At 38.9% G+C, this 26,954-nt stretch overlaps 1 protein-coding gene across 1 annotated transcript in view; it reads right to left on the bottom strand.

Moving 5' to 3' along the window:
- LRP6 (LDL receptor related protein 6) overlaps nt 1-26,954 on the bottom strand; it is a 169,679-nt gene that overhangs the window by 15,492 nt on the left and 127,233 nt on the right. Inside the window, 8 exon segments of the mRNA XM_021092344.1 lie at nt 571-681; nt 1,592-1,828; nt 5,704-5,829; nt 8,389-8,598; nt 14,929-15,119; nt 16,252-16,463; nt 18,823-19,025; nt 26,470-26,796. Coding sequence (XP_020948003.1) covers nt 571-681; nt 1,592-1,828; nt 5,704-5,829; nt 8,389-8,598; nt 14,929-15,119; nt 16,252-16,463; nt 18,823-19,025; nt 26,470-26,796 — 1,617 coding nt within the window.

The raw sequence follows: 26,954 nt of genomic DNA, 5'->3' as shown, positions 1-26,954 counted from the left end.
TTCCATGTATCTAAACTGCCTGAGAATTTCCTAACTTTAGTTTTAGCAAAACAACATTTATTCTTTTCTGATGCTTTACTAAATGTTTCGGTGAAGATTTTTGTGCATAAGTAGACTACTGTCTTTAAGAAATTGTTAAACGTAAGATATCCCTAGTACATATAACTAGCTTAACATTAATAACTCACTTCTTAATATGGAAACATTGGATTTAAGTGAACCTCAAACATATATAAAAGTTAAAGTGGAGTTCCCGTCGAGGCGCAGTGGAAACAAATCCAACCAGGAACCGTGAGGCTGCGGTTTCGATCCCTGGCCTCACTCAGTGGGTTAAGGATCCGGCATTGCCACAAGCTGTGGTGTAGGTCCCAGATGCAACTCAGATCTGGTGTTGCTGTGGCTCTGGTGTAGGATGGCAGCAACAGCTTCGATTAGATCCCTAGCTTGGGAACCTCTAGATGCAGGAGGTACAGTGCTAAAAAGGCAAAAGAAAAAAAAAAAAAAAAGAGAAAAAAAGAAGTACTTTAAAAATTCTCCTTTAAGTGTAAACAAAGTTTTAGTCATACTTACAACAATCCAGTTCATCCGATTTGTCACTGCAATCCAAATTATGATCACATTTCTTGTGTTTTCCAATGCACTGACCATTGGCACAGCGGAACTGATCAATTAAACAAAGCACTGAGGGGGGAGAAAAAAGATACAAATAGTTTTCTTACTTTTGCTGTCAATGTAGAGACAAACTGGCGGAACTCGAAAGGTTCTTTTTGGGTGCAAGTAAAAAAAAAGTTCAGACTTTTAGAGCAATCTTAAAAATTATTCTCTGGGGATTTCATTTGGTAGAGAGAAAAGAGAATAAAAAGGAATCCAGCTGGAAATTTCCAGTTTTTTGTTTTGTTTTTTCCTAGGGCATATGGAAGTTCCCAGGTTAGGGGTCAAACTGGAGCTGCAGCTGCAGGCCTACACTACAGCCATGGTAAAACCGGATCCAAGCAACATCTGCGACATACACCATAGTCTGCAGCAACACCAGGTCCTTAACCCACTGAGCAAGGCCAGGGATCGAACCTCTATCCTGAGGGAGACAATGTGGGGTCCTTAACTCACTAAGCCATAATGGGAACTCCCTCCTTTGTTCTCTGTCATCTTTCAATAATAATTCTGTGAAGAATTAAAGAATTCTACATGCATTTCGGAACACTAAAAAATTCCAAAGAATTTGTTTATGTTGTTGTTTTTCACCATATTTAAGGTTAGTAGAGGAAAGAATATGAAATTATTTTACATTATAAAAAATAAATCCACTAATTTGGAGTTCACTGGAAACAAGGAATACTTTTACATACTGAAGGTCTAATCTTTCAACCTCATTTCTCAATCTGCAAGGTTTATTAATGTGTATAAACATTAGTAATAGGCATATTAAGTGAATTAAAACAATTCAGAATATGCTACTATGTTTAGAAACAATACAGCCAAGTGTACTTGAAAAATCCCAAATCTTCCATTAACTGGACCAAAGCAATACTCTGAATTTCAAACAGCTTAATGGAAAGTGGACTCCACAGCCAGGGCTAGGAATTCTAGATACCTTCACAGTTCTTCTCATCTGATTTATCCTGGCAGTTTGCGTCTCCGTTGCATCGGAGGGCACCATCAATACACTGCCCACTGGCACACTGGAACTGGGACTCGGAGCACACAGGACAATTGAGCTCATCACTGTGGTCTTCACATTCAGTAAACCCATCGCACCGCCAAGCCACAGGGATACAGTCGATTTCCCCCGTGAAACACGTAAACTGCTGAGGAGAACACGTTGGGGGTTCTTCAAATGAACAAAGGGGAGGGAGTGACAAAAACAGTGATAGTCACACAGAGGTACAAACATTTACACCTGAGTGAAGCTCATTTAATAATTAACATTAACAAACCTTATAATACATAAAATTTATAAACTATCTCACCTAATCAGAGATTAAAACATACATTTTAAACTACTTCATTTAGATTCACTAACTTTCAAAATTATAAGACAGAAGTTTCCTCATATATTATAGTTCAACTAGTATAATTATATTTATAATAAATTATCATTTCACACACAACCTAGGAATACTCAATTTATAATCATCTATCTCCAAGTATTTTTAGGTTAGCTTAGGATTCATAACTTGGCAGACTCAAGGCAACAGTACCACATTGTACTAACAGTTCTACACAGCCACACACAACACACACACGGGGGAAAAAAATCACTTTCATTGAAGAATGTACTTGATGAATTAGTAAAAATATTCATTACAATTAATGTTATTAATATTAATCAACAATATCAATAATATATATTAATTATATTAAAATCATTCTTTGAGTACATGTTTCTTCAATATTGTTTGATAAAATGGGAAGCAAGCATAAAGCTTGTGCTGTGTAAACACGATGGTTTCTCAAGGGAAAGCATTCTGAGTTGTAAACACAATCCAAAATGGGACACCCTTTTCATGTGAAAGAATAACTGAGAGATAAACTATAGATATTTGCTCTTGGGTATTTGGCAGAAAGTTATTTTTAAAACTGAACCAGTGAGTCTATTATTTCAAGGACAACAATGGCAAATTATAACATTGTACTTTTGTGGCAAATCATAACACTGGAACTTTCAATCAGAAATAATTTCAGACGACTTGTATCCAACACTTGTAAATGTGACAGATTCCTAGTACTTAAGTATTTTTACAATGAGACTGGTGATAATGTTAACGTGATTTGATACTGTATAACAAAAATGCATCAAAATCTGAAGATACGGGAATTTCTGAATGGAATTCTAGTATTTCCAAATGACCAAGGTTTATGGTTACAAAATAGTGGACAGCTAATATATCCATTCAGTACAAAATAGTTTAATGGATTTCAAAATAAGAGACTATGAAAAGTGAACTGATACAGTTCCAAATACCACACTGCAACTACACCTACAGAAAACTACCACTTGCAAGATTTAGTGTAGAGTTCAAGATGAATATACAAAATTATTTGAAAAGACTATTATTATAGGCCTCCATACATATCTGTATGGGGCCAAATTTCTCCATGTATTTCAACAAAACTACGTACTACAATAGACTGAATGCAGAAGCAGACATGAGGATCCAGCCCAACGTTAACAAGATTTACAAAAATTAAAAACAATGCCACACTTCCCACTAAAATTATTCTGCTTTAGAAAATACAGTTAATTTTTGAGTTCCCGTCGTGGCGCGGTGGTTAATGAATCCGACTAGGAACCATGAGGTTGCGGGTTCAGTCCCTACCCTTGCTCAGTGGGTTAAGGATCCGGCATTGCCGTGAGCTGTGGTGTAGGTTGCAGACACGGCTCGGATCCCGCGTTGCTGTGGCTCTGGCGTATGCCGGTGGCTACTGCGCCAATTCAACCCCTAGCCTGGGAACCTCCATATGCCGCGGGAGCGGCCCAAGAAATGGCAATAAGACAAAAAAAAAAAAAAAAAAGAAAATACAGTTAATTTTAATAGTTCTAATTTAAGAACATGTAAGGGTATATTTCTGTTATTTTTAACAAATATTTTTAAAAGTTCTTGGTTTCAAATTCTACTACAGTAAATATAGATAAGTGTAACCTATGCAAACACAAGCTCTTTTGAGTTCTCGATAATTTTTTAAAATGCAAAAATATGCTGAGACACGTTTGAGAATGGTTACTTACGGAGTTCCCATCATGGCTCAGCGAATGCGAATCTGACTAGCATCCATGAGGATGCAGGTTCAATCCCTGGCCTTGCTCAGTGGGTTAAGGATCCAGCATTGCTGTGAGCTATGGTGTAGATCGAAGACATGGCTCACATCTGATGTTGCTGTGGCTGTGGTGTAGGCCAGCGGCTGTAGCTCCTATATGACCCCTAGCCTGGGAATCTCCACATGCCAGGGGTGTGGCCCTAAAAGACAAAACAAAGCAAAAAAGAGAATTGCTATTCAGTCCCATTTCTTGGGGATTTCCTAAATTTGTTTTGCAAATGAGAAAAACTGAGGCCAAGAGAGACCAAGATCACAGAGCTTTCTATGAACAAGGGATGATTTTAACCAGGACTAGAAGGGCAGTCTCCATATTTTTAGCCCATTGCCTTTACTACTATACCACAGGCCCACTAAGTCCTTTTAAAAACTTATCTGTTAGTAAGTTGTCTAGAAAACTTAACAACTTAATTATAAAACAATGGATTAGAAAATCTTTTATCCTTAAAACAGAGAATATTGAACATTTTACATGGGGAATTTGAGGGATTCTTTAGAGGGATTTGAGCCTATTATGTATATGGCACTATAACAGATCATATAGAGAATAAAAATAAGATATAATATAGTCCAGGTCCTTAAAGAGCTTTTTTAATGTAGTTGGGGCTAGGATCAAACTGAAAATATAAAACAAATGTGATTACATATCTCTGAGCTTCACAGTGATAATAACTGCTAAAGGTCAGACAAAGGGGAGAACAGCTAGCGAAGATTTCAAAGATCATGAGGAGACTCATCGGCTGCACCTTGACAACAAGTAAGATTAAGGATGTGCAGGCAAGAAGAAAAATATATCTCTGAAATACCCCAAGTAAATCCACAGAAGCAAAACAAACAGAACATGCCACAGTAAGGTCAAACTCCAAATAGCCACACAAAAATAGAGTGAGCAGATCGGGCAGAAATAAAAAATGAGATGGGTAGGTAAGAAAGGCTCAAAAGAAAACACATCTAGAAGGCCAAGCAGAGGAGAGGAATTCAGATTTTGTATTTTATTTATCTCCACTGTAAAATCAGTGTCAAAATCACAAGGAAAATCTTGTACATAAATATTCACTGCAATTTTACTTTTAATAACAAAAACTGAAAACAACTAAAATGCACCTCAACACAAGAATAATGTGTAAATTGTGGCTTATTTACACAATGAAACATAATATGAAGCAGTAAAAAGAAAAAAGCTACTGCTGCATCCACTATATGGATGAATCTGAAAAACATCATATTAAGCTAGGGAATCTAGACATAAAAAGAGTACATACATCATGATTCAAGAACAGACAAAGCTAAACTATGAGGATGAAAATCAGAAGAGTGGCTAGTTCTGGAAGAGAGTCTGCTAGGACATAGGAAACTTTTCTTAATGACAACACTGTGTTTTGATTTGGGTATTGGTAACACAGTTGTATACATACATCTGTGAAAACTCACAGACTATGCACTTAATATATATATATTAAAAACAATCAGTAAATATGAAGAACAAAACCACTGGTCTTTTAAAAGACATTTTCTAATTCACAGGTGATATCTTTGATTCAGTTTTATCTACATTATCACTACATAAAGGCAAATTTTTCCAGGATTTGCCTTATTGGAGTAATAATCTAGCACCCTGACATGGAAACACTGAAACATTTTTTTTCCCCCCAATCACGGCAAAATACATGTGAAAGAGTTTAGTTTGTTTTTTTTTTTTTTTGGTTGCACCCGCAGCATGTGGAAGTTCCTAGGCCGGGGGTCGAACCTGAGCCACAGCAGTGACAACACCAGATCCTTAACCACTGGGTCACGAGGGAACTCCTAACCATTTTTAAAGGTACAGTCACAGAATGCGAGACTAAGTTCTGGAACATGCAAGTTGGCATTCCGACTTGATAACATATTTACCTCCACATAATAGCTCATCCTGAAGCAGAACCAAGTGCATTGGGCAAGAGCACCTTGTAGTACCATCTCCCTTTACAAGACAAATATGTGAACAGCCACCATTATCCTGAGCACAAGGGTGCTGTCCTGCAAGAGAAGGGAAGGGAAGGGAAGGGAAGGGAAGGGAGGGGGAGGGAGGGAAGAGGAAGGAAGGGAGGGAGGGAAGGAAAGGAAAGGAAAGGGGAAGAAAGTAGAACAGCTCAGTCAAAATCAATTATTTATGAGTTACCAAGAAAACCAAACATAAAAGTCACCTTGGACTTTATTTCCACACAATACAATTCCTCACCCCAGCCCTATACAATCTACAAGAAAATGAGGATAATAATTTAAAAACGCAAAATACTTACACCTAACAACTGTCTTTACATACCTATATAAAAATATTTTAAAGTTTTTAAAGTAAGGTAATGGTACAGCTCAGGTTAATTTTTGTGAATAAGAAAAGCTGATTATTCAAACTAAAAACTGCTATGGACAATGCTGAAACCTGGATATTGTTCTACCGAATCTGTTAAAAAAAAAAAACTTCTAAAGATTTTTGACTCAGAAATTCTACAGAGAGAGATAATATGACTGTACCCCAAAAGTATCTTCTAATGAAAAATCCACTTAAAATAAGAGTTGTTAGAAGAAAAAAATTTAAGTTCACATGAACTCAACCACTCAATCAAAATTATTTGTTCAGTCAATTGCAAAAGAACTTGCAATGTTGTAAATGTTTAATTTCCTTATATTTGGGTTAAATTAAATAAATACACTGTCAGGATCATTTCAAAGTCTGTCTGTTAAGTTATATTTAATGAAATCCTTGCTTTGACTTTTCTACTTAGCTTGTGTCAAAAGCAACTTGAGTGCTGTCGTCGCGGAATGCCAACATCCAACATAGCCACTCATTTACTACCTGAGTCTTTTCTCAGTAACACATCAGTCCCGCCTCAGTGTATGTTGATGAGATTGAGGGAGTCAGCTATCTACAAATGAGCAGGTGTGTGGTATTACACAGATGTCCTCAAATAGACATCAGTCCCTAGATTAGAACGTATAACCTACAGAGCAGTGTTTCTCGACCTTTTAATTCTAAGACATTTTTGATAAACAATACTCCCATTTTTGTTATTAAAAATTGGAAAATTAAACCACGTTTAAATGTTAAATTATTAAAAAAGATATTCCCCAAATTCTGAAAACCTCCATTAAGATTTTCTCCAATAAAATATTCCTATCACAGCTGATTAAATAACTTAGCCATTTTATCATCTCTACCTTATTTCTATTAAATGTTTAGCATGAACTACATGTCTAACAAAGAATGACAGCAATTCTAAGTTTCTAAATCCAAATACCTCTAATTTAATTTCTAAGTTCAGAACAGTAACAACACAATGAAGACTTGAACAAGCTATGATACTCCCATTTCTCTATCTTCCTTTCTTTTTTTTTTTAACTGCCACACCTACAGCAAATGGAAGTGCCAGGGGTTCAATTGGAGCTGTAGCTGCAGGCCTACTCCACCGCCACGGCAACACCAGATCCAAGCTGCATCTGTGACTTAGACCACAGCTTGTGGCAACAGTGGATCCTTAATCTGCTGAGAGAGACCAGGGATCGAACCAGTATCCTCACTGAGACAACATAGAGTCCTTAACCTACTGAGCCACAAGAGGAACTCTGTCTGTCCTCCTTCCATATTTGTTTTTTTGTTGTTGTTGCTTTGTTTTTGTCTTTTTGCCTTTTCCAGGGCTGCTCCTGCGGCATATGGAGGTTCCCAGGCTAGGGGGTCTAATGGGAGCTGTAGCCGCTGGCCTACGCCAGAGCCACAGCAATGCAGGATTTGAGTCGCGTCTGCGACACACACCACAGCTCACAGCAACGCTGGATCCTTAACCCACTGAGCAAGGCCAGGGATCGAACCCGCAACCCCGTGGCTCCTAGTTGGATTCGTCAACCAGTGAGCCACAACGGGAACTCCTTATATTTGTTCTGAAAGCACTGTGCCATGAAGTTATGGAGTTTCAATAGTTTTCTCATTAGTCCTCCACTTAACATTTTCATTCCTGATATAATCATGTAAGACCTACAGTACTGATTGCTATGAAGGTACATCTGATGACAAATACATATTAACAGGAGTTAATAGTATTATATTAACAGATAGTAACTAGGCCAAGATGACTAGTAGAAGCATACACACTAATTTTTAGTTTGTTTTGCTTCTGCTTAAGAATAAGTTTATTTCCATGATAATTATATTCATCATTATATAAGCGTAATTTTTGCTTTTGTTGAAACCACGGGGGCATACACGCAACAAAAGAAATATATGCTTTACACCAATATTCTTAAAGGAGATGAAGAAGAGAAGACATGACAAGCAGAGTCCTTCTTGCACCTGGGGAAATTTTTGAAAATAAGCAAGAACATTCTTTTTCCCCACTGCCGTTTTACAGGGAAAAGATGTTTAATATCAAAGAGCTCCCAGGTAAACATAAGGCTTTAAAAACATGAAGAGTTTTTAAAAGTGGCAAAACTAAAAGTTCATGAAAGTCTTAAATGAGGGAAGAAGACACAAAACAACATCTTAATTTTATCTTTTTTCTTGCAACAAACATGGGAACTTGCAATTCAGTAACCATCAGCGCTTACTGTATTCCTGAAGATTCAGTTCCTTTACTGCATGAATGTCACTAAGCTGGGCAATTCGAGCCTGGACTTTGGTTCTACCCTCTCGACCTGTCATGTCAATTTTTTCAATCATCTGCTGCTGTTTATCAATCCAATATAGCCAATTTTCAAACACAGTCAGTCCCACAGGCTGCAAGATATTGGAGTCTTCTAATACTATCCGATTGGCACCTTGGAAAGGAGAACATTCAACAGAAATGTTTTATTATGGGTCAGGTCATACATCAACAGCTATTTATTAGAAACCAGTTAGATTCTAAAAGTACAGAGTAAGAAAATATGATAAGTTCTCTACCAGAAAACTTAAAACTCATTCTAAGAAAAGATACATACACACTAGAAAATGAGTAACAGACTAGACATTCATGTGCAATGAAGAGCAAGTAAGTGTCCAATACACAGTAAATCTTCAGTTCACAGAAATGTAGAAAAGAACTTAATTTTCAAAAAAATTTTAAAGCACAATTCATTTTTCAAAGTAAATTTTAATGAAAACTCTCTAACATACAAGACATATTAAAAACAGTACTTCTCTGGATGAAATGGGGCAGGGTTTCTGAGAACTCTGGGTTTTTGGCCTCCCCCACTTGCTTAGTACACACAAAGTATCTGTGATCAACAACACCCTCACACACAGAACACAGAAAAAAATTACTCAAAGGTTACCTGGTTCAAGCTTCATTTCCAAATAAAGAGTTCTTTTTATAACACCCCAGACTCTGAAGAGGCAACCTATTCTACTGCTGAACTGAAAGTTCTTTCTCACGGTGTGCTGACTCTGTGTGTTTGGCCCCCCCACCCCCACTGCTTCTCCCTCTTTCAAAAAGAACAAATACATTCATTCCTTCTCTATTCCTCTGAATAGTCCTTCAAATGTCTATAAAACTTTTTCATGGTTCTTGATGAGTTCAATCAAAGAAAGACATTAGCTTAACACTTTGGAAATATCAGGAAAACTTCCAGGAAAGGGGTGAGCATAAAGCTAAATTTTAATAAATGGAGAAAAGGGGAGAGACACTGCAGATGAGAAGCCATTGCCTGAGTCAACATCAGATCCATGGAGGGGGGTTAAATTCAAGTCTACTCAAATGATGGTCAAAAATGAAGACATGAACCCATAAGGGCAAAGAGGACAAAAGAGCAGAAAAACGGTATGCAATTTACAAGTTGGAAAAGATAGGCAACAGATTAAGAAATTTAACCTCCTTTGAACCTCTTTTCAAGAAGCTAATAGAGAATGTGTTCTACCATGAAAAAGGAATTAACCAAAGAAATGGAATCTGGGAAAGAGCAGGTTCAGCACCCAGGAGACTGGCAAGTACATTCCCAGGATAACAGTAAAAGGAAATTGGCCTAGAAAGCAAGCAAATCCAGCCTGGAGCAAGATGATAAAGAAATTCAGGAAGTACGTCTTCAATTAAAAAGGGGGGGGGAGGAGTTCCCCCTGTGGAGCAGGGGAAACAAATCTGACTAGTATCCATGAGGATGTGGGTTCGATCCCTGGCCTCACTCAGTGGGCTGGGGATCCGGCGTCGCTGTGGTTGTGGTTTGGGCCAGCAGCTGCAGCTCTTATTCAACCTCTAGCCTGGGAACTTCTATATGCTGCAGGTGTGGCCCTAAAAAGCATAAGAAAAAAAACAGATTGCTTGATGCATCTGCATTTATTGAAATGATATTTACATGAGACGATTAATTTCAGGGAGAAAAAAGCTATAGAAGGAAATGGAGCTGATGGTAATATTATCATAACCAGCCACACATAGCAAATAATTACGAATTTAAAGCAGTTTTAAACCATCAGAGATGCTTCTGAGAGAAGGAACTAAGAGTAGGAAGGAGTAGAGCAGTATACTTGTTTTTGTTATAAGCCAAGTAGAACTATTTGATTTCTGTATTTACATGTGTTACTTTGATAAACACTAAAATTGAATTTAAAACAGTAGGAATGATTTAAAAAGATTAGTTGGTGGTCATGGAAGGATGACCTCAACTGGACAACTGGAAAAAAATGAAGAGGTTAACAGTGTTGCTGCTGAACCCCAGATCTGCTGACCTACTCTGATGGGAGATATGAATTCACTGCTGATGATGGAAAGTCATGCTTTGAATAAAAAGACGTGCTTATTTATGCAACAAACTAAACATATACTAAATGCAGTCCAGTATAAAAGGCTCTGTGGGAGGCTAAAAATACTAAGCAGAATGTGAGATACACATCTGATAAATGTGTATGATTACCTGTGAACATATAAGAAAGGGGAAAACAAAAACCTATCAATGTTACACTAACCTTTTTCAGAAAAGGTAAAAAAAGGAATCATTTCTTTTTATGAGGCCAACGTAACCTTGATGGCAAAACTCTAACAAATACATGTTATAAGAAAGGAAAATTAGGGGTAATCTTTAATCTTTCTCACGAACACAGATATAAACACGTTAAGTAAAACATTAGCAAACCAAATCCAGCATTACATAAAAAGGACAATGTATCATGCCAAGTTTGATTCGTTTGAGTCATTTGATTCATTCTAGAACACTAGGAACAGAGAGAACATCTTTAGGAGTTCCCATCATGGCTCAGCAGAAACAAATCTGACTGGCATCCTCAATGAGCACATAGGTTCGAATCCAGCATTGCCATGAGCTGTGGTACAGGGTGCAGATGTGGCATGGATCGGCGTTGCCATGGCTGTGGTGTAGGCCAGCGGCTACAGCTCGGATTTGCCCCATAGCCTGGGAACCCCCATAGGCCACGGGTGCAGCCCTAAAAAGACAAAAAAAAAAAAAAAAAAAAGAGAGAGAATTTCTTTAATCTGATTTTTTAAAGCTATCTACAGACAAACCTTGGCATACAGAAAACCTAATCATGAAGTATTGAACGCTTTCCTTCAAATCATGAAAAAACACAAATAAAATGAAATAAAAATGAAATGAAAAAGGATTCTATCTTTCTATTCAATATTATACTGAAGATCCCAATCAGTGTAATAAGGCAACAAGGAAAGGGAACTGAAAAATAAAAAATAAAATCTTTGTAGACAAATGATTCTATAACAGAAAAATCTAGTTTTTTTTTTTTTTTTTTTTTTTGTCTTTTTGTCTTTTTGTCTTTTAGGGCCACACTCATGGCATATGGAGGTTTCCAGGCTAGAAATCCAATCGGAACTGGAGCCACTGGCCTACACCACAACCACGGCAATGCGGGATCCGAGTTGCATCTGCAACCTGCACCACAGCTCACAGCAAAGCTGGATCTTTAATGCACTGAGCAAGGCCAGGGATCCAACCTGCATCCTCATAGATGCTAGTCAGGTTCACTAACTGCTGAGCCACGATGGCAACTCGTATAACATAAATTTCTAGTTTAGAAAGAGCCCTGGGAACAAGTTCAATATACCAGAATGGGGGAAGAAGGGACACTGTATTTCTACATTCCAGCCACAAACAGAAGACAAAATTTTAAAACTGGAGAATACTCTTTACCACTAGCATTCACAAGCATCAAATACCAAATACATTATTATAACATGTAAAGATTAAAATGATACAAAGTAAGTACTCAACATATTAGTATGATAACTTTCCAGCCTTTTCTCAAGTATATTTGTTTGCATATTTCTCAACTAATATACAAACATATATTCATTTGTTTCTTTATTTCTTTTAAATGACCACACCCATGGCATATGGAGGTTCCTGGGCCAGGGACTGAATCCAAGCCACAAGTGTGGCTTATACCACAGCTACAGCAGCACCAGACCTTTAACTCACTGCACCAGGGCAGGGATCACACTCACACCTCAGCAGTGACCCGAGCTACTGCAGAGACAGTGCCGATCCTTAACCCACAGTGGGAACTCCACATACATATACATATTATATGTGTCTGTATATATATGTGTGTATATAGAGCATATACATTTTTGGAGGCAAAGTGTCAGTATATACTGTGAGTGTGTGTGTGTGTCTGCGTGTGTGTGTTTATACAGAGAGAGGACTTTATTTTTATTTTTTAATTTTTTTAAATTTTTTGTCTTTTTGCCATTTCTCGGGCCGCTCCTGCAGCATATGGAGGTTCCCAGGCTAGGGGTCGAATCGGAGCTGTAGCTGCCAGCCTACGCCAGAGCCACAGCAACGCGGGATCTGAGCCACGTCTGCAACCTACACCACAGCTCACAGCAACGCCAGATCGTTAACCCACTGAGCAAGGGCAGGGATCGAACCTGCAACCTCATGGTTCCTAGTCAGATTCGTTAACCACTGCGCCACGACGGGAACTCCACAGAGAGAGGACTTTAAATTTAAAAAAACCTTAATCCTAATAAACATTATTACTCATTTTAAAAAAAAACATCCTGGAATTCCCGCTGTGGCACAATGGGATGGGTGGCATCTCAGCAGCACCAGGATACAGGTTTGATTCTTAGCCCAGCACAGTGGGTTAAAGGATCCAGCGTTGCTGCAGCTGACGTATAATTTCGCAACTGTGGCCCAGATCTGATCCCTGGCCTGGGAACTCTGTATGCCATGGAGCAGCCAAAAAAGAAAAAAAAAAAAAAAAAAAAAATCATCCTTCCATCAGTATTCACAGATGTATACCTCATTTGTCTGAATGACCATAATATTCCATACACTTGAAATATCAGAATGTATTTCTTTGTGATAGACTATTAGAAATAATGCTCAGCAAATACACATGTACAACAGGTTCAGTATTTCTATAAGACAGCTATCTGGAAAGGGAAATTTGATGGCAAATTGCCCTCCAAAAAGTTCTATCAATTTCTTCTTTTAAAAAAGTGCATGACAGCACGTCATTTTCTACCGTTCTGGCCAATGCTGGGTATAATTAGCTTCATATTTTATGACTCCGATGGATATGAGTAGTGTATTATTTTAACTTCATTTTCCTGATTACTAGTGAGGCCACACAGAGTATTTGGACTTCAGAAATTGGGATTAGAGGAGAAACTATGATTGCAAACAGAGGACTCAGAGAGAGGAGAAAGTAAAATTACATCTGAAGACCAACAAATATTTAATTTGGTTAAAACTCACCAGGAACATTAAGATCATTTGCGCTGAGTTTGACAATGAGCTTGTGAAGGTGGATACCAACTTAAGAATTCAACCAGACACTTTTTCCTTTGGATTATGAGACCACCCTGTACCCTGAAGGGTGCGGGGTTTTTTTTTTTTTTTTTAGGGCCACCTAGGGGTCAAATCGGAGCTATAGTTGCTGGCCTAGGCCACAGCCACAGCAACATGGGATCCAAACTGTCTGCGACCTATACTATAGCTCACGGCAATGCCCAATCCTTAACCCATTGAGTGAGGCCAGGGATTAAACCCGCATCCTCATGGATACTAGTCGAATTCGTTACCTGCTAAGCCACATCAGGAACTCCATGAAGGGTGTTTTCATTTTATTTCATTTTGTTGTTGTTCTTTTTAGGACCACACTCACGGCAGATGGAGGTTCCCAGGCTGGGGTCGAAGTGGAGCTGTAGCTGCTGGTCTACACCACAGCCACAGCAATGCAGGATCCATGCTGCATTTGGAACCTACACCGCAGCTCAAGGCAATGCCGGATCCTTAACCCACTGATCGAGGCCAGGGATAAAACCTGTGTCCTCATGGATGCTAGTGAGATTCATTTCTGCTGAGCCACGACGGGAACTCCACGAAGGATGTTTTTAATATAGCGTAACATGATTATAAATCATGCTTCAGAAGATTAATTTAGGAACAGTGTGTAAACTTTCAGGGCAGAAAAATCCGCAGGGAACAAACTAATCATAGGCTAGAATTCAGGCCAGAAATGATGAGCAGAATTAGAAAAGGAGAAGAGATGCATCAGAAATATATTATTTACAGAAGTTGCCTGGTGACCTAGCAGTTAAGGATCTGACATAGTTACTGCTCAGGTCACTGCTGTAGTGCATGTTGGATCCCTGGCCCAGGAATTTCTGCATGCCACAGGTGCAGGCTAAAAAAATTTTTAAATATATAAATAAATAAAAATGTGTAGTTAAAAGGAAAGAAATGTATTATTTACAGAGCCAAATCAAGAAAATTGGCAGGTTGTTAGATAACAGAGGGAGTAATCATGTTGATGATTAAAGAAAAAGTGCTTCCCAACAACTTGATGCTTTTAATGAATAAAACTGTAAAGAAATGTGTACAAAAATAATACAAGAGGAGTTCCCATCGTGGCTCAGTGGTTAACGAATCCGACTAAGAACCATGAGGTTACAGGTTCAATCCCTGGCCTTGCTCAGTGGGTTAAGGATCCGGTGTTGCTGTGAGTTGTGGTGTAGCCTGGTGGCTACGGCTCCAATTCGACCCCTAGCCTGGGAACCTCCATATGCTGCGGAAGCGGCCCACGAAATGGCAAAAAGACAAAAATAAATAAATAAATAAGAGAAGGAAAATACAAATGCCACTGATGCATCATCTCAATAACTTGCATCAAAATAAGGAAGCACATTTCTTAGGTACCTGAGAGATCACTGCTTTCAATCCGCCGGAGATCTGAATCAGCCCAAAAGAGTTTGCCCAATCTGCTATCAAGAGCTAAAGCAATTGGTTTACTTAAGCCACTGAAAAAGAGGACCTCCCGTTCTGTTCCATCTAAAGCAGCTCGTTCAATTTTGGGAGATCTTTCCTGAAGATTGGTAAAATACATATACCTGAAGAGAAAAGAGGAAACTATAAGTTTACCAAGATAAGAAACCACACAAAATGAGAATATTCCTGATTAAGAAACAAAAAAGATAGACTATTTTAAAATCTTATTTAAAAATATTTATAAGATATTTAAAAAATATGTAGAACATATTTTTTAAAAGGCCATGGGATATATTCATTAATTTCAATAATAGTAACAAAGGGTACACAGAAATTCTTAGGGACTTCCACAGATTAATAAAACAAAGTGTTAGACACAGGTACACTTATGTTTTTGGAAAAATACAATATAATAAACTAAATAAAACAATAAGCAGAGAGATCTGGACACAAAACTTTAAACTTCTTCTCAAATTAGTCCATTTCATAACTGAAAATAAGTCCTACCTGAATCATTTCTCATATTTAACTTCTGTAACTCTTTGAAGTAAATAAGCTACATTCCCTGCTGAATTCCTTATCATTCATTCAGATTCAAGTACTATTTATTAAGTGCAAAGTTCTGTATTAAATGAAAGAAGATCTATTAGTTCTTGTCATAAAGAAACCTAAAGTCCAGTAGAAAATATGACTGAAAATAGTTAAGTAGAAGATAAATAAGAAAGAACTAAGCTTAACTAAAGAGTCACAGATGGGAGTTCCCATTGTGGCACAGGGGGAAACAAACCTGAGGATGAGGATGCAGGTTCAATCCCTGGCCTCAGTCAGTGGGTCGAGGATCTACCGCTGCTATAAGCTGTACTGTAAGGCCCAGAAGTGGCTCGGATCCTGTGTTACTGTGTTACTGGGGCTGTGGCATAGGCCAGCAGCTATAGCTCGGATTCGACCCCTAGTCTGGGAACTTTCACATACCAAGGATAAAGCCCTTTAAGAAAAATTTAAAAATAAAAAAGAGTGGTGGGTATTTGAGAGACAAGAAGTCACATCTGGCTGGAGGTGGAGCAGATTAAGGAAAACTTTGCAGATTTACAGTTCAAACAGTCCTAGAGGTATGGGTAGAAATTAGAACAGTGACTAAGGAAGCAACAGTGACTAAGGAAGGAAACTCGAGGCAGTAAAATCAGAGAAAGCAAGAAGTAAACGGGCTGCAAAGGAAGACTGGCGAAGATTTCAGATGCCACTTCAGCAACATACCCTTTCTCTGGGTTTACCACGATGGCTCGAGGTCTATCTTGCTCGCCTTTTAGCACCACTCCAATTGATCTCCCATCTAATCTTGTTACGTTAATGACATTGGTGGCCTCGCAAGTCCAATAGATGTAGCGGCTATAAATATCAATGCTGAGGTCATAGGGCTGTATTTCTAGGTTCTGATTGGGAACTGAGCTCACCACCACAGTAAAGCCCTAGGGAGAGAAAATAAACACAACAGAAAATTAGGCTACAAGCCAGAGAGACCCAAGGAGATCACTCATAATCCTACACTTAGGTGGTCACACACCTGAGAAGAAACTCTCAAGTCTCACAGACATTCTCAGCGAAACATTTTTTAATGGGTGATGTCCTTCTTTGTTAACAGGCATTTCAAATGTTCCCTTTGGTTATTACAACATGAAGCAGAAGAGAAAGCTCAGGCAGTATTAATGAGTTGCTCTAAGAACCTGACAGTGCACTGATTAGAGATGAAAATGAGAAGGGGACAGCTGTCTCCTGTAAACTACAGACAACTGTGGCTAGAACCATACACCAGAAATCTCTCTAAAGCAGTGGTGTTCAACAAGGGGCGATTCTGCATTTGCAAACTCCTCAACCAGAGGCAGTGGTCAATATTTGGAGGTACTTTTGACTGTCACACCAATGGGGTATAACTGGCTTGTAGTGGGTCCTACATCCTACAATGTACAGGTTAGGTCAGCCTTCCACGACAAAGAATTATCCAGCCAAAAGTGTATGGAAGTTGAGAAATTCTGCTCTGGAAATAAAAGGAATCTGTCACAGCTACCAATCATTATCTATCAATCATGTTTTCCTCTATCTTCAAATCCACCCAAAAAAAAAAAAAAAAAAAAAAAACTCTTTTTAACAAAGCCAAGTAAAAAGAGAGGCTCTGTCCTGTTCTATCTGAATAGATTATGTATTTTTTTTTAGTTGGCATCTCTGCAGTAACACCCTTTAATGACGTTCTCTCACTCATTTGCTGTCCTTGGCTGCACGACAACAGAAATTCTATCAACTAGTTACCAGTCTATAAGTCCTGGCCTACATGGTATAAAGTGCATCTTTAGATATATATACTCTTTAGATAGATATACTTCTATAACTATATCCCTAAATAATCTCAGCAGCCCTAAATACTCTTCTTTGTCAGATAAAACACATAAAATTAGCAATCTGGAGTTCCCGTCGTGGCGCAGAGGTTAACGAATCCGACTAGGAACCATGAGGTTGCGGGTTTGATCCTGCCCTTGCTCAGTGGGTTAAGGATCTGGCGTTGCCATGAGCTGTGGTGTAGGTTGCAGACGCGGCTCGGATCCCGCGTTGCTGTGGCTCTGGTGTAGGCCGGTGGCTACAGCTCCGATTGGACCCCTAGCCTGGGAATCTCCATATGCCGCGGGAGCGGCCCAAGACCAAGAAATAGCAAAAAGACAAAAAAAAATTAGCAATCTAATCTCCCCTAAATATTAGTACATTCAAAATCCAACTTTAAAAAAAATCCAACTTAACATTAATGTTATAAGGAAGATGACAAATAATTATTTATAGTAATCCTGGTCTAACACAGCTTAAACACAGAAAGTGAAGAATTGTGGACAGTGATATGTAAACTATGATTAGAATGTAAGCACAGATAATATGTGTTGACAATATTTTCATTCTCATCCCATAGTCACCAAATATTATTTACCAAAACAAACAAAAAACTGGATTAATAATAACATATCTTAGATGTTTTCAATTTTATTCAGATTGTGCTGTATGTTTCCCATCCTTTGAACCTTTTATTTATCTATTTTGCTTTTTTTTTTAGGGCTGCACCCATGGCATATGGAGGTTCCCAGGCTAGGAGTCAAATGTGAGCTACAGCTGCTGGCCTACGCCACAGCCACAACAATGCAGGATCTGAGCCTCGTCTGCAACTGACACCACAGCTCACAGCAACACCAGAACCTCAGTCCACTGAGCGAGGCCAGGGATCAAACCTGCAACTCCATGGTTCATAGTTGGATTCTTTTCCACTGTGCCATGACAGGAACTCCTTTTCTTTTTTTTTGTTAACCTTTTAAATAATAGTTAACTGGTAACTGAACTATAATTTATTGAGCTCCAACTATGTAATACGTATATGTGCTTTACATTCCTTTCAGCTAAAAAGTTCGTAAGAATCCTAGTGAGTGACAGAGCTGAGATCAGAACCAAGGGTTTATTTGATTTCAAAGCTACCAACATTTCACGTAAATGGGATCATTAAAAAAAAAAAGTACATAAATGGATACAGGCAGCACCAACAAAGTCATAGTAATATATGAGTATATACGTTATTTTAATACAATACAATCATTCCAACAGCATTATCACACAATTGTTTACTCAAAGAGCATTAAGAGAAAAAAAAGCTGCTAGGTTCAGAATTTCAGTTCTACACACACACACACACACACACACACACACACACACACGCAGAGTCAAGATTTAAGTAAAACAGGATGGTTGGTTAGTCTGATTACTAGGCAGAAGAAAAGGATTTTGAGTTGAGCCCTGAATTACCTGGCTGCCATCTTCTTGGGCTTTTCGGATCATGTTCTGTCTTGAGTCAATCCAATAGAGTTGCTTGTCCAGGGGGTCGTAGTCGATGGCCCGGACATTCCGAAGGCTGTGGATAGGAAGGATGATGTCGGGGCTCTGCTGTTCATCGATCACCATGCGGTTGATGGCACTCTTTTGACTGAAGAGCAGGAAAGTAGTTGGAGCTTAAAGAAAGAAAAAAGCACATACGAAACATAGTTAACCTAAGTCCTGTATCACTCAGCCATTTGAACAGCCTGTTATCTATATCTCACACAAAACTAACACATACGCTGAAGAGAAAAGGTTGAGACAAAACCCTCTGGAATGCTCTGAGAAACTCTCTTCAAGTAATATTAATCGGCATTCTGGTTACCAAAACCAGCTATGCATTTTACCCCATAATACAGCCACTTACCCTGTTTTTCTGTCTTGTCCACAGTGGTATCATAGGAGACTTGATTGTAAGGAAGCATTTGATAAAGATATACAAAATTCTCCTATCTACCAAGTAAATAATCTTTACTCCTCTAGAACCTACACCTTTTCATAGGGGTGGAAGAAAGCCTGAGTCTCTATAGGTCAAAGAAGAAACTTTTAAGACTGGTTTTAGTCTCAGCTCTCACACTATTCAGTCACTTGATCTTAACTAAGGCCCTAATCCTCCCTGAGTCAAAATCTACTCAACTCCAAAGGTTATAGCTAAGTTGCCCAGCTCACTAAGTTGCTATAAGCACTTTATAACATACATGAAAATACCTTGAAAATTATAAGGCATTTTGTCAATTATACCTCAATAAATAAGTTACAAGGCATTATATGAATGTCAAGTAAAAATAACTCCTTCGTTATTATAATAAGTAGTAGCAGTAATAAACTTGCTATCAGTAGGAATTAAACAAACTGTCAAGGGTTGCAGATAAGGGCTTTATTTTGCATTGTGGGTATGTAATGACTGCAAAGAGAAGGAGCCAGTAAACCTCACACACTAAGTTGATGCCCTGAATTTATGAAATGGGGAAATGCAACTGAGATATTTTCCTTTCCCAGGGACTAGGCCTCTGATTACTATGCAGTCATGTGTAACGTAGGAAAATACCTAGAAAAGGATAGCAGCTGAGAGTTCTACTGAAATCTTCATTAAAATATACATTAATGAGTCCCACAATTCTCTTAGTGCTTAGTCACCACCTAAATCCAGTAGAATTTTGTCCTTCTAAGGGTAATGAACATAAATGGCCAAGACAGAACTCCTTGCTTTATTCCCCAAACCTTATTCTTTCCAGCTCCATTATTTTCCTTTTCTTTTTAGGGCCACACCCAGGGCTTAGGAAAGCTCCCAGGCTAGGGGTCGAATCAGAGCTGCAGTTGCTGGCCTACGCCACAGCCACAGTAGAGCCAGTTCCAGGCCGTCTGTGACCTACACCACAGCTCATGGCAATGCCAGATCCCCAACCCACTGAGCAGAGCCAGGGATCGAACCCACATCCTCATGGATCCTGGTCAGGTTTGTTACTGCCAAGCCACAATGGGACCTCCAGCTCCATTATCTGTGGTTGCTGGTTGACTTTACATTTACCCAAATATACACTGGCTTAAATCCCAAAGAAACTCATTGGTTCTCACAAAGAAATTTGGTATTCTCAACACTGAAATTCTGCTTTAAGTTCTTCACTAGCTACCACAGCTAGTTTAGAAGATTTATAAAGTATTCCAATGATCCCACTGGAACTCTCCATTATCTGGAGTCCATAACACACTAATTTAACAGCTTTTAGCAATTTTAGCAGAACCCATGCCTTAAGTAGTAAGAACACACATCACAACAGAGTAGCCTGAAATCTTTTTTTTTTTTTTTTAAGAATTATTTTTTGGCAGCACAACTTTCCTGTAAATCAGGAAAAAAGAAAAAGGGTTCTGAATTGTATGTTTCCAGCAAAACAGGCACCACTTATACTAAGACATACAATGAAACTTAGAAGAATGACCCCATAGTTTTAGCTGACAGATTTTCCTTCTTAAGAAATAACTAATCAAGTATATATTTGGCTCCTAGTATGTTTTACTGGGTACTTTTTTTTTTTTTCTTTTTTCTGAGTCAAGTTTTACCTTTAATAAGATCCAAATTAGGTATTCTAGAAATGTAGGTTAAGACAAAGCCAAATATGGCTCCAAATAAATGCTTATTTCAGAAAGTCTATGGATGACATTAACAATTCCAATTGGCTAAATATTTCTACAAAGAAGCTGATGTTTTGACTTATTTACAAGTCATCCAGTGCTTAAAGTGACAAAGAATGTATAATTTTGTAAGCCTAAATCCATTATAATTTATATAACCTCTAACCACCACTCCTTCATCTCCTGCAGAATGCTTTAACAACTGTCCTATCGGGTTGTCTCGCTTTTGCATTCCCACAATGAAGACAACCACATGCAAAAGTAAGAGGATGAGGTGTAAGGAGCAGGGAACATTTAAGCTCTCTTCTGAAGACGAAAGTGTTCACCCAAAGCTTAAAGGAAGGTATTACCTCTTGTGAAAGAACAGCATAAACGACAAGGCCAAGTCAACCACATCTGACTGTGCCATCTGTGCATCGTGCCAAAGGCACCAAGTAGGGACTAAAGTCCAGTCCACACTTCATTAGCAAAGTCAACCACCTGTGCAGCAGCATCTGCCCAGAGGAGACATCTTTTCCCTATTTGCACAAAGTCCAATCATTTCAGCAATGAACAAGGGATTACACAACTTGGTCTCCTGTTTCCTCTCTGATTCAATCTCTTTATTCACTCTGTTTCAGGGATACTGGCCTTCTAGATGTTCCTCAAATTGCCAGACATGCTCCCCTCTAGAGCCTCTGCATCTACTATTCCCTCTTGCTTGACAGGTGTTCTCAAAGACATCCACAGCTTGTTTCCTCACCTCCTTCAGTTCCTGAGACAATGTCACTTTCAGAGTCAGGACCTCTCTGACGACCCTATTTAACACCGCAATCTTCCTCCCCACTCTTTCTTACTCTTAATATTTCTCCCTCACACTTATCTCCATATAATTCATGATACAGTTTACTTATTTGGTTTGTTATCTGTCCCACTGAAATGCAGGCTCCAGGAGGGCAGAGATTAATGACTATTTTATTCAGTGCTACATTCTCCACTGGCTCAAATAATGACCAGCATGCAGTAGGTGTTCAGTAAAAATTCATTAAAAGAATAAGCGAACAGGAGTTTCTGCTGTGTCACAACAGGACTGATGGCCAGAATGCAGGTTTGATCCCTAGCTCAGCACAGTGGGTAAAGGATTCAGCATTGCCACAGTTATGGCACAGATCGCAAATGTGGCTCATATCTGATCCCTGACCAGGGAACTCCATATGCCGCAGGGTGGCCAAAAACTAAAAAAAAAAAACCACACGAACAACAACAAATGAGGAAGCATTACATGATGATAGCTACAGAGAGCACTATAACCAAGATTTTGAAAGTAAGAAAATAAAATTATTTCAGAGAACTGTGAAAGAAGAGAAACATTTATTTAGGACCTCCGAGATGTTATATATCATACTAGATGTCATCTAATCCCCCAAATTATCACCTCCATTTCACAGGCGAGCAAACTCAGAAAGGTTAAGTAATTTTTAAAGAAAGGCTCGGAAAGTTTAACAAATTTTTCCCAGGCCATAAAGCTGCTGACAGGAAGAGCACATGTATTTTCCTAAATCCTGCCCTGCTTTTTCATTCTTTCATTTAACAGTGACTGCCTGAATGACTGCTATTTACCTAATACTACTCTAGGCACCTACATAGCAGTGAAAAAACCCAGGAAAAAAAATGCTGTTTTGTGGAGTTATATTCCACTAAACAGACAATAAGCAATAAAAATAATAAGGAAGCTATTGAAAATAAACAGTAGTATAAATAAATTACACGGTATATCAAAGAGAGATTAAGTGTCATGGGGAAAAGGAAAATTGCAAGTAAGGGGCACTGGCAATGCTAGACAGGGTGGAAAGATGACTTGCAATTTTAAATAGGGCAGAGCAGGTCTCATTGTGAGGGTCAGAGGTAAGCAAAGACTTGGAGGTAAAGTATATCCAAGTAAATATTTGCAGGAAGAACATCCAAGTAGGAGTTCCCATCATGGCTCAGTGGTTAACGAATCTGACTAGGAACCATGAGGTTGCAGGTTCGATCCCTGGCCTTGCTCAGTGGGTTAAGGATCTGGCATTGCCATGAGCTGTGTGGTGTAGGTTGCAGACTCGGCTCAGATCCCACATTGCTGTGGCTCTGGCGTAGGCCAGGGGTTACAGCTCTGATTGGACCCTAGCCTGGGAACCTCCATATGCTGCAGGAGCAGCCCTAGAAAAAGGCAAAAAGACAAAAAAAAAAAAAAAAATCCAAGTAGAGGAAATGAACAGTACAAGGGTCCTGAGGTAAGACTAATGGCATATGTGAAAACAGCAATGAGGCTCATGGCTGTCATAGAGCAAGAGAGAGAATAGTAAAAACTGAGGTTAGAGAAGCAAACTCAGGGTTGTGGTGGGGGGGGGAGGCAGAATGCAAAGTGTGGGTACAGATCATGCAGGAACTTGTAGGCCATTAACAGAATTAGGTGTTCACTCTGTGTGAAATGGGAGCCACTGTAAGGTTTTGAGGAGAGAAACAACATAATCTGATTTAGCTTTTGAAATACAGGTCAAGGAGTAAATTATACAATGGCCAAAAACTCTTTGAGGCCAAGCACTTAGTGTTAAACTTCTCTCGTAATCTGCCTTGGAATCTAATACATCTCTGCACAAATATTAAAGAGTACTCATTACAAAAAGAGCACAGAACAGGAAGCCTCTGGAAACCACTGCTGATCATCTCAGAAAGAGCCCAAGACAGACAGGCGAGATCCTCAGCAGTGACTGACTTTTCACAGCCTTCACTCATCAGCGAGCACACACTGGTATAAGCAGCCCAGACAATAAAGACTTCAAAAGGTCTTTCCACATTCTTCTGTCTCCATCTTCCATCACTTATTACTCCCATTTTGTCCTTCCAAAGTCAGACTTCTTGGAAAAGATGACACCATAATACGTATACTACTCCCCTTCCTTTGCTCCATTTACTTTCTGATCTACTCCAACTTTTCACCATTACTTGCAATTACTCTTCTTTCAGGGTTACTAATAACCACCCCAATATCCAGTGGATACTATTTTATGTCTCACCTTACTCAACCTCTCAGCAGCATTCAACACATTATTTTTTGTCTTCTGTACAACCATCTGTACAACCCACCTTCTGTGGGTTCTCCTCTGGCCTCTCTGTTGCTTTTCAGTGTTCAAGGCGAGCTTTCCCTCCTCAGCCAGAGTTCCTGAGGTTACCAGACCCCTTCTGTTCTCCACTCCAGGAGTTGGTAAACTATGGCCCAAAAGGTACATCTGGCCTACTGCTCATTTTTATGCTTATCAGAACTGAGCAACATTTTTTTTTTAATTTTTTTTTTTTTTTTTGTCTTTTTGGCATTTCTTGGGCCGCTCTCATGGCATATGGAGGTTCCCAGGCTAGAGGTCTAATGGGAGCTGTAGCCACCGGCCTACACCAGAGCCACAGCAACGTGGGATCTGAGCCACGTCTGCAACCTACGCCGGATCCTTAACCCACTGAGCAAGGGCAGGGATCGAACCCGCAACATCATGGTTCCTAGTCGGATTCGTTAACCACTGCGCCATGACAGGAACTCCGAGCCACATTTTTAAAATGTATCATCTATGGCTGCTTTCATACTGCAGTGGATAGAGTTGAATAGGTGTAAGAGAGACTACGGGATTCACAAAACCTAAATACTCACTCTCTGGCCCTTTAAAGAAAGTTTGCTGACCCCAGGTCTACACTTCCTAAGTAATCTTACCCACTTTAAACACTTGCTGGAAATTCTAAAATTTACATCTCCAACCTCATCTCTCTTCCCTGAGCTCTGGATTCTTCTAGTTAACTACCTATTTAATATTTCTATTTCCATGTTCCATAGGAAAATAAAAATAAACCTGCTTAAAATGATTTCTTTTATTCTTCTTGAAAATAAAACTTTCCTTCATCTACTATCTACTTAACTGCTCAAACCAAAAATCTAGAAGTCAGAAGTCATCCTTGAGTCTTCCCTCTTCTTCTTCCTCATATACAACCCATTAACAAGTTCTGTTCATTCTAACTTCAAAGTATACCTTGTATCCACCAACATCTCTCCATCATCACTGCCATGACCCCAGTCCAGGTCAACCTGCATTATCACGTAGTCTAGGTGACTTTCCTGCTACCACCTGTTTTCCTCCTCAAATTCATTCTCTACAGCAACTAAATCATGTTATATCTTTGTTGTTGTGCCCATGGCATGTGGAAGTTCCTGGGCCACAGACAGAACCCAAGCTGCTATAGTGACAATGCCCTACCCTTAACCCACTGCACCACAAGGGAACACCCCAAATCATATTATATCTTATTCATTTCTCACAGCAACCCTACAAGGTACTTAATATTATTATTTCCATTGCGAAAATGAGAAAAATTAAGGGTTAAGAATTTTTGTGACTTCTTTTTGTAAAACACAAAACTGTGTGACAGACTCCAAATCATTCAACTATACACATGTTCTTTCCTTTTCAGAACTGAAGGCTCGTGACAGAACATATTAAATCCTTTTCTATGTGACTTCTTATACTTTCAGGCAGAGAATAAAGTAATTTCAGTAGTTCATTATATCCAGTATCCTACAGCAGTTTCGTTACCTTCTAACTTTGTGAACCTACTTCTCTCCCACGAATCTACTCTTTCTGATCTAATTCTCTATTTCTTTTATCTTACCTACCAATTTCTTCTCACCTATCTACCAACACATGGGCCTTCTTGTACATCTAAGTCGTTAATCAAGATTCCCAAGTCAACAATGTTTTGTTATACACCATGTTTTGGTGTTCTTAGCATTGTGTGTTTAATATGTATTACTTGCTAACATCTAAAAATCAGGAGATACTACAGCCGAAACAAATAAATAAAAATAAAATTAAATAAAAATACGGATTCATGACTAGATGAGAAGATCTGGTAAAACATCAGCTAGAATTAGGTAGTGACCACTCATATGTTCACAGCATGTGCTCTCTAGTTCCTTTTTCTATTTACTATTGTTTCCTCCTTTCTTCCTGGCTTCTTACACACTTAAATTTTCCACCTTTAGCCTATTCTATGAACTTCAAAGGACAAAGAGATTGTATTTGGTAGATTCTCTTTGTCGTACTGTTTGTACTGTCCTTCCCTTCCTTTATGACGAATAAGTATGAATTATGTATAGCACACATGCATGCTGTCTCTCTCAAAGAAGCTATGCAAATTTTGCAATACATATTTAATACCCAAGGATATAAGACCTACTTTTCTTATAACATCAACGAATTATCACCAAACAAAGGTAACAAAAAGCTGCATTTTTCCACCTTTCGCCTTTCCCTTCTATTAAGCAAATGATCAACTCTGGACTTCTACAACTTTTCCCTCTAGAAAGAACATGAACTACAGTGTTTTCAAAACCCTGCTTTGTCCTCTAATTCTAGTTTGCGGGGTGCAGGGGGTGACAATGCAGCTTACCGCTACAAGTCCTGTTGTCAGCATTGAGAGAGTAGTGGGCAGGGCATCCGCAAACAAAACCTCCAACTGGCACGGCCAAGCAGAGGTGGGAGCAGTGCCCATTGCTGGAAGCACATTCATTCCACCCTGCCTGCCGAGAGGAGTGAAACACGAGGATGTCCATCACATAATCCAAATGGCCCTGAATGATGGTGCGGTTTTGGCCACTGGTTTTGTTGGCACGCTCAATGCTGCGTCGGCTCCAATCCGTCCAGTAGATGTAATCTTGGTACTGAGTTAGGCCAAAAGGATGAGGCAAGTCATCTGCTATAACTTCACGGTTGAGTCCTATTTTCGGAAAGGCAGCAGACGGGAAAAGCAGAGGGAAAAAATATGTGAGAATGGCAGAGTCTCATTGGTTTAAAAAAAAAAAGAAAAGAAGTTAACATATAAAACATTACTTTTGTAAGCAATTTGTTTACATTTAAATAACTGTAAAAGAATAA

The sequence above is a fragment of the Sus scrofa genome, chromosome 5 (assembly GCF_000003025.6).
Source record: "Sus scrofa isolate TJ Tabasco breed Duroc chromosome 5, Sscrofa11.1, whole genome shotgun sequence".
Classification (NCBI taxonomy): Eukaryota; Metazoa; Chordata; class Mammalia; order Artiodactyla; family Suidae; genus Sus; species Sus scrofa.
Note: the sequence above shows the minus strand (reverse complement) of the source record. Positions and strands in the feature narration are given on the sequence as shown.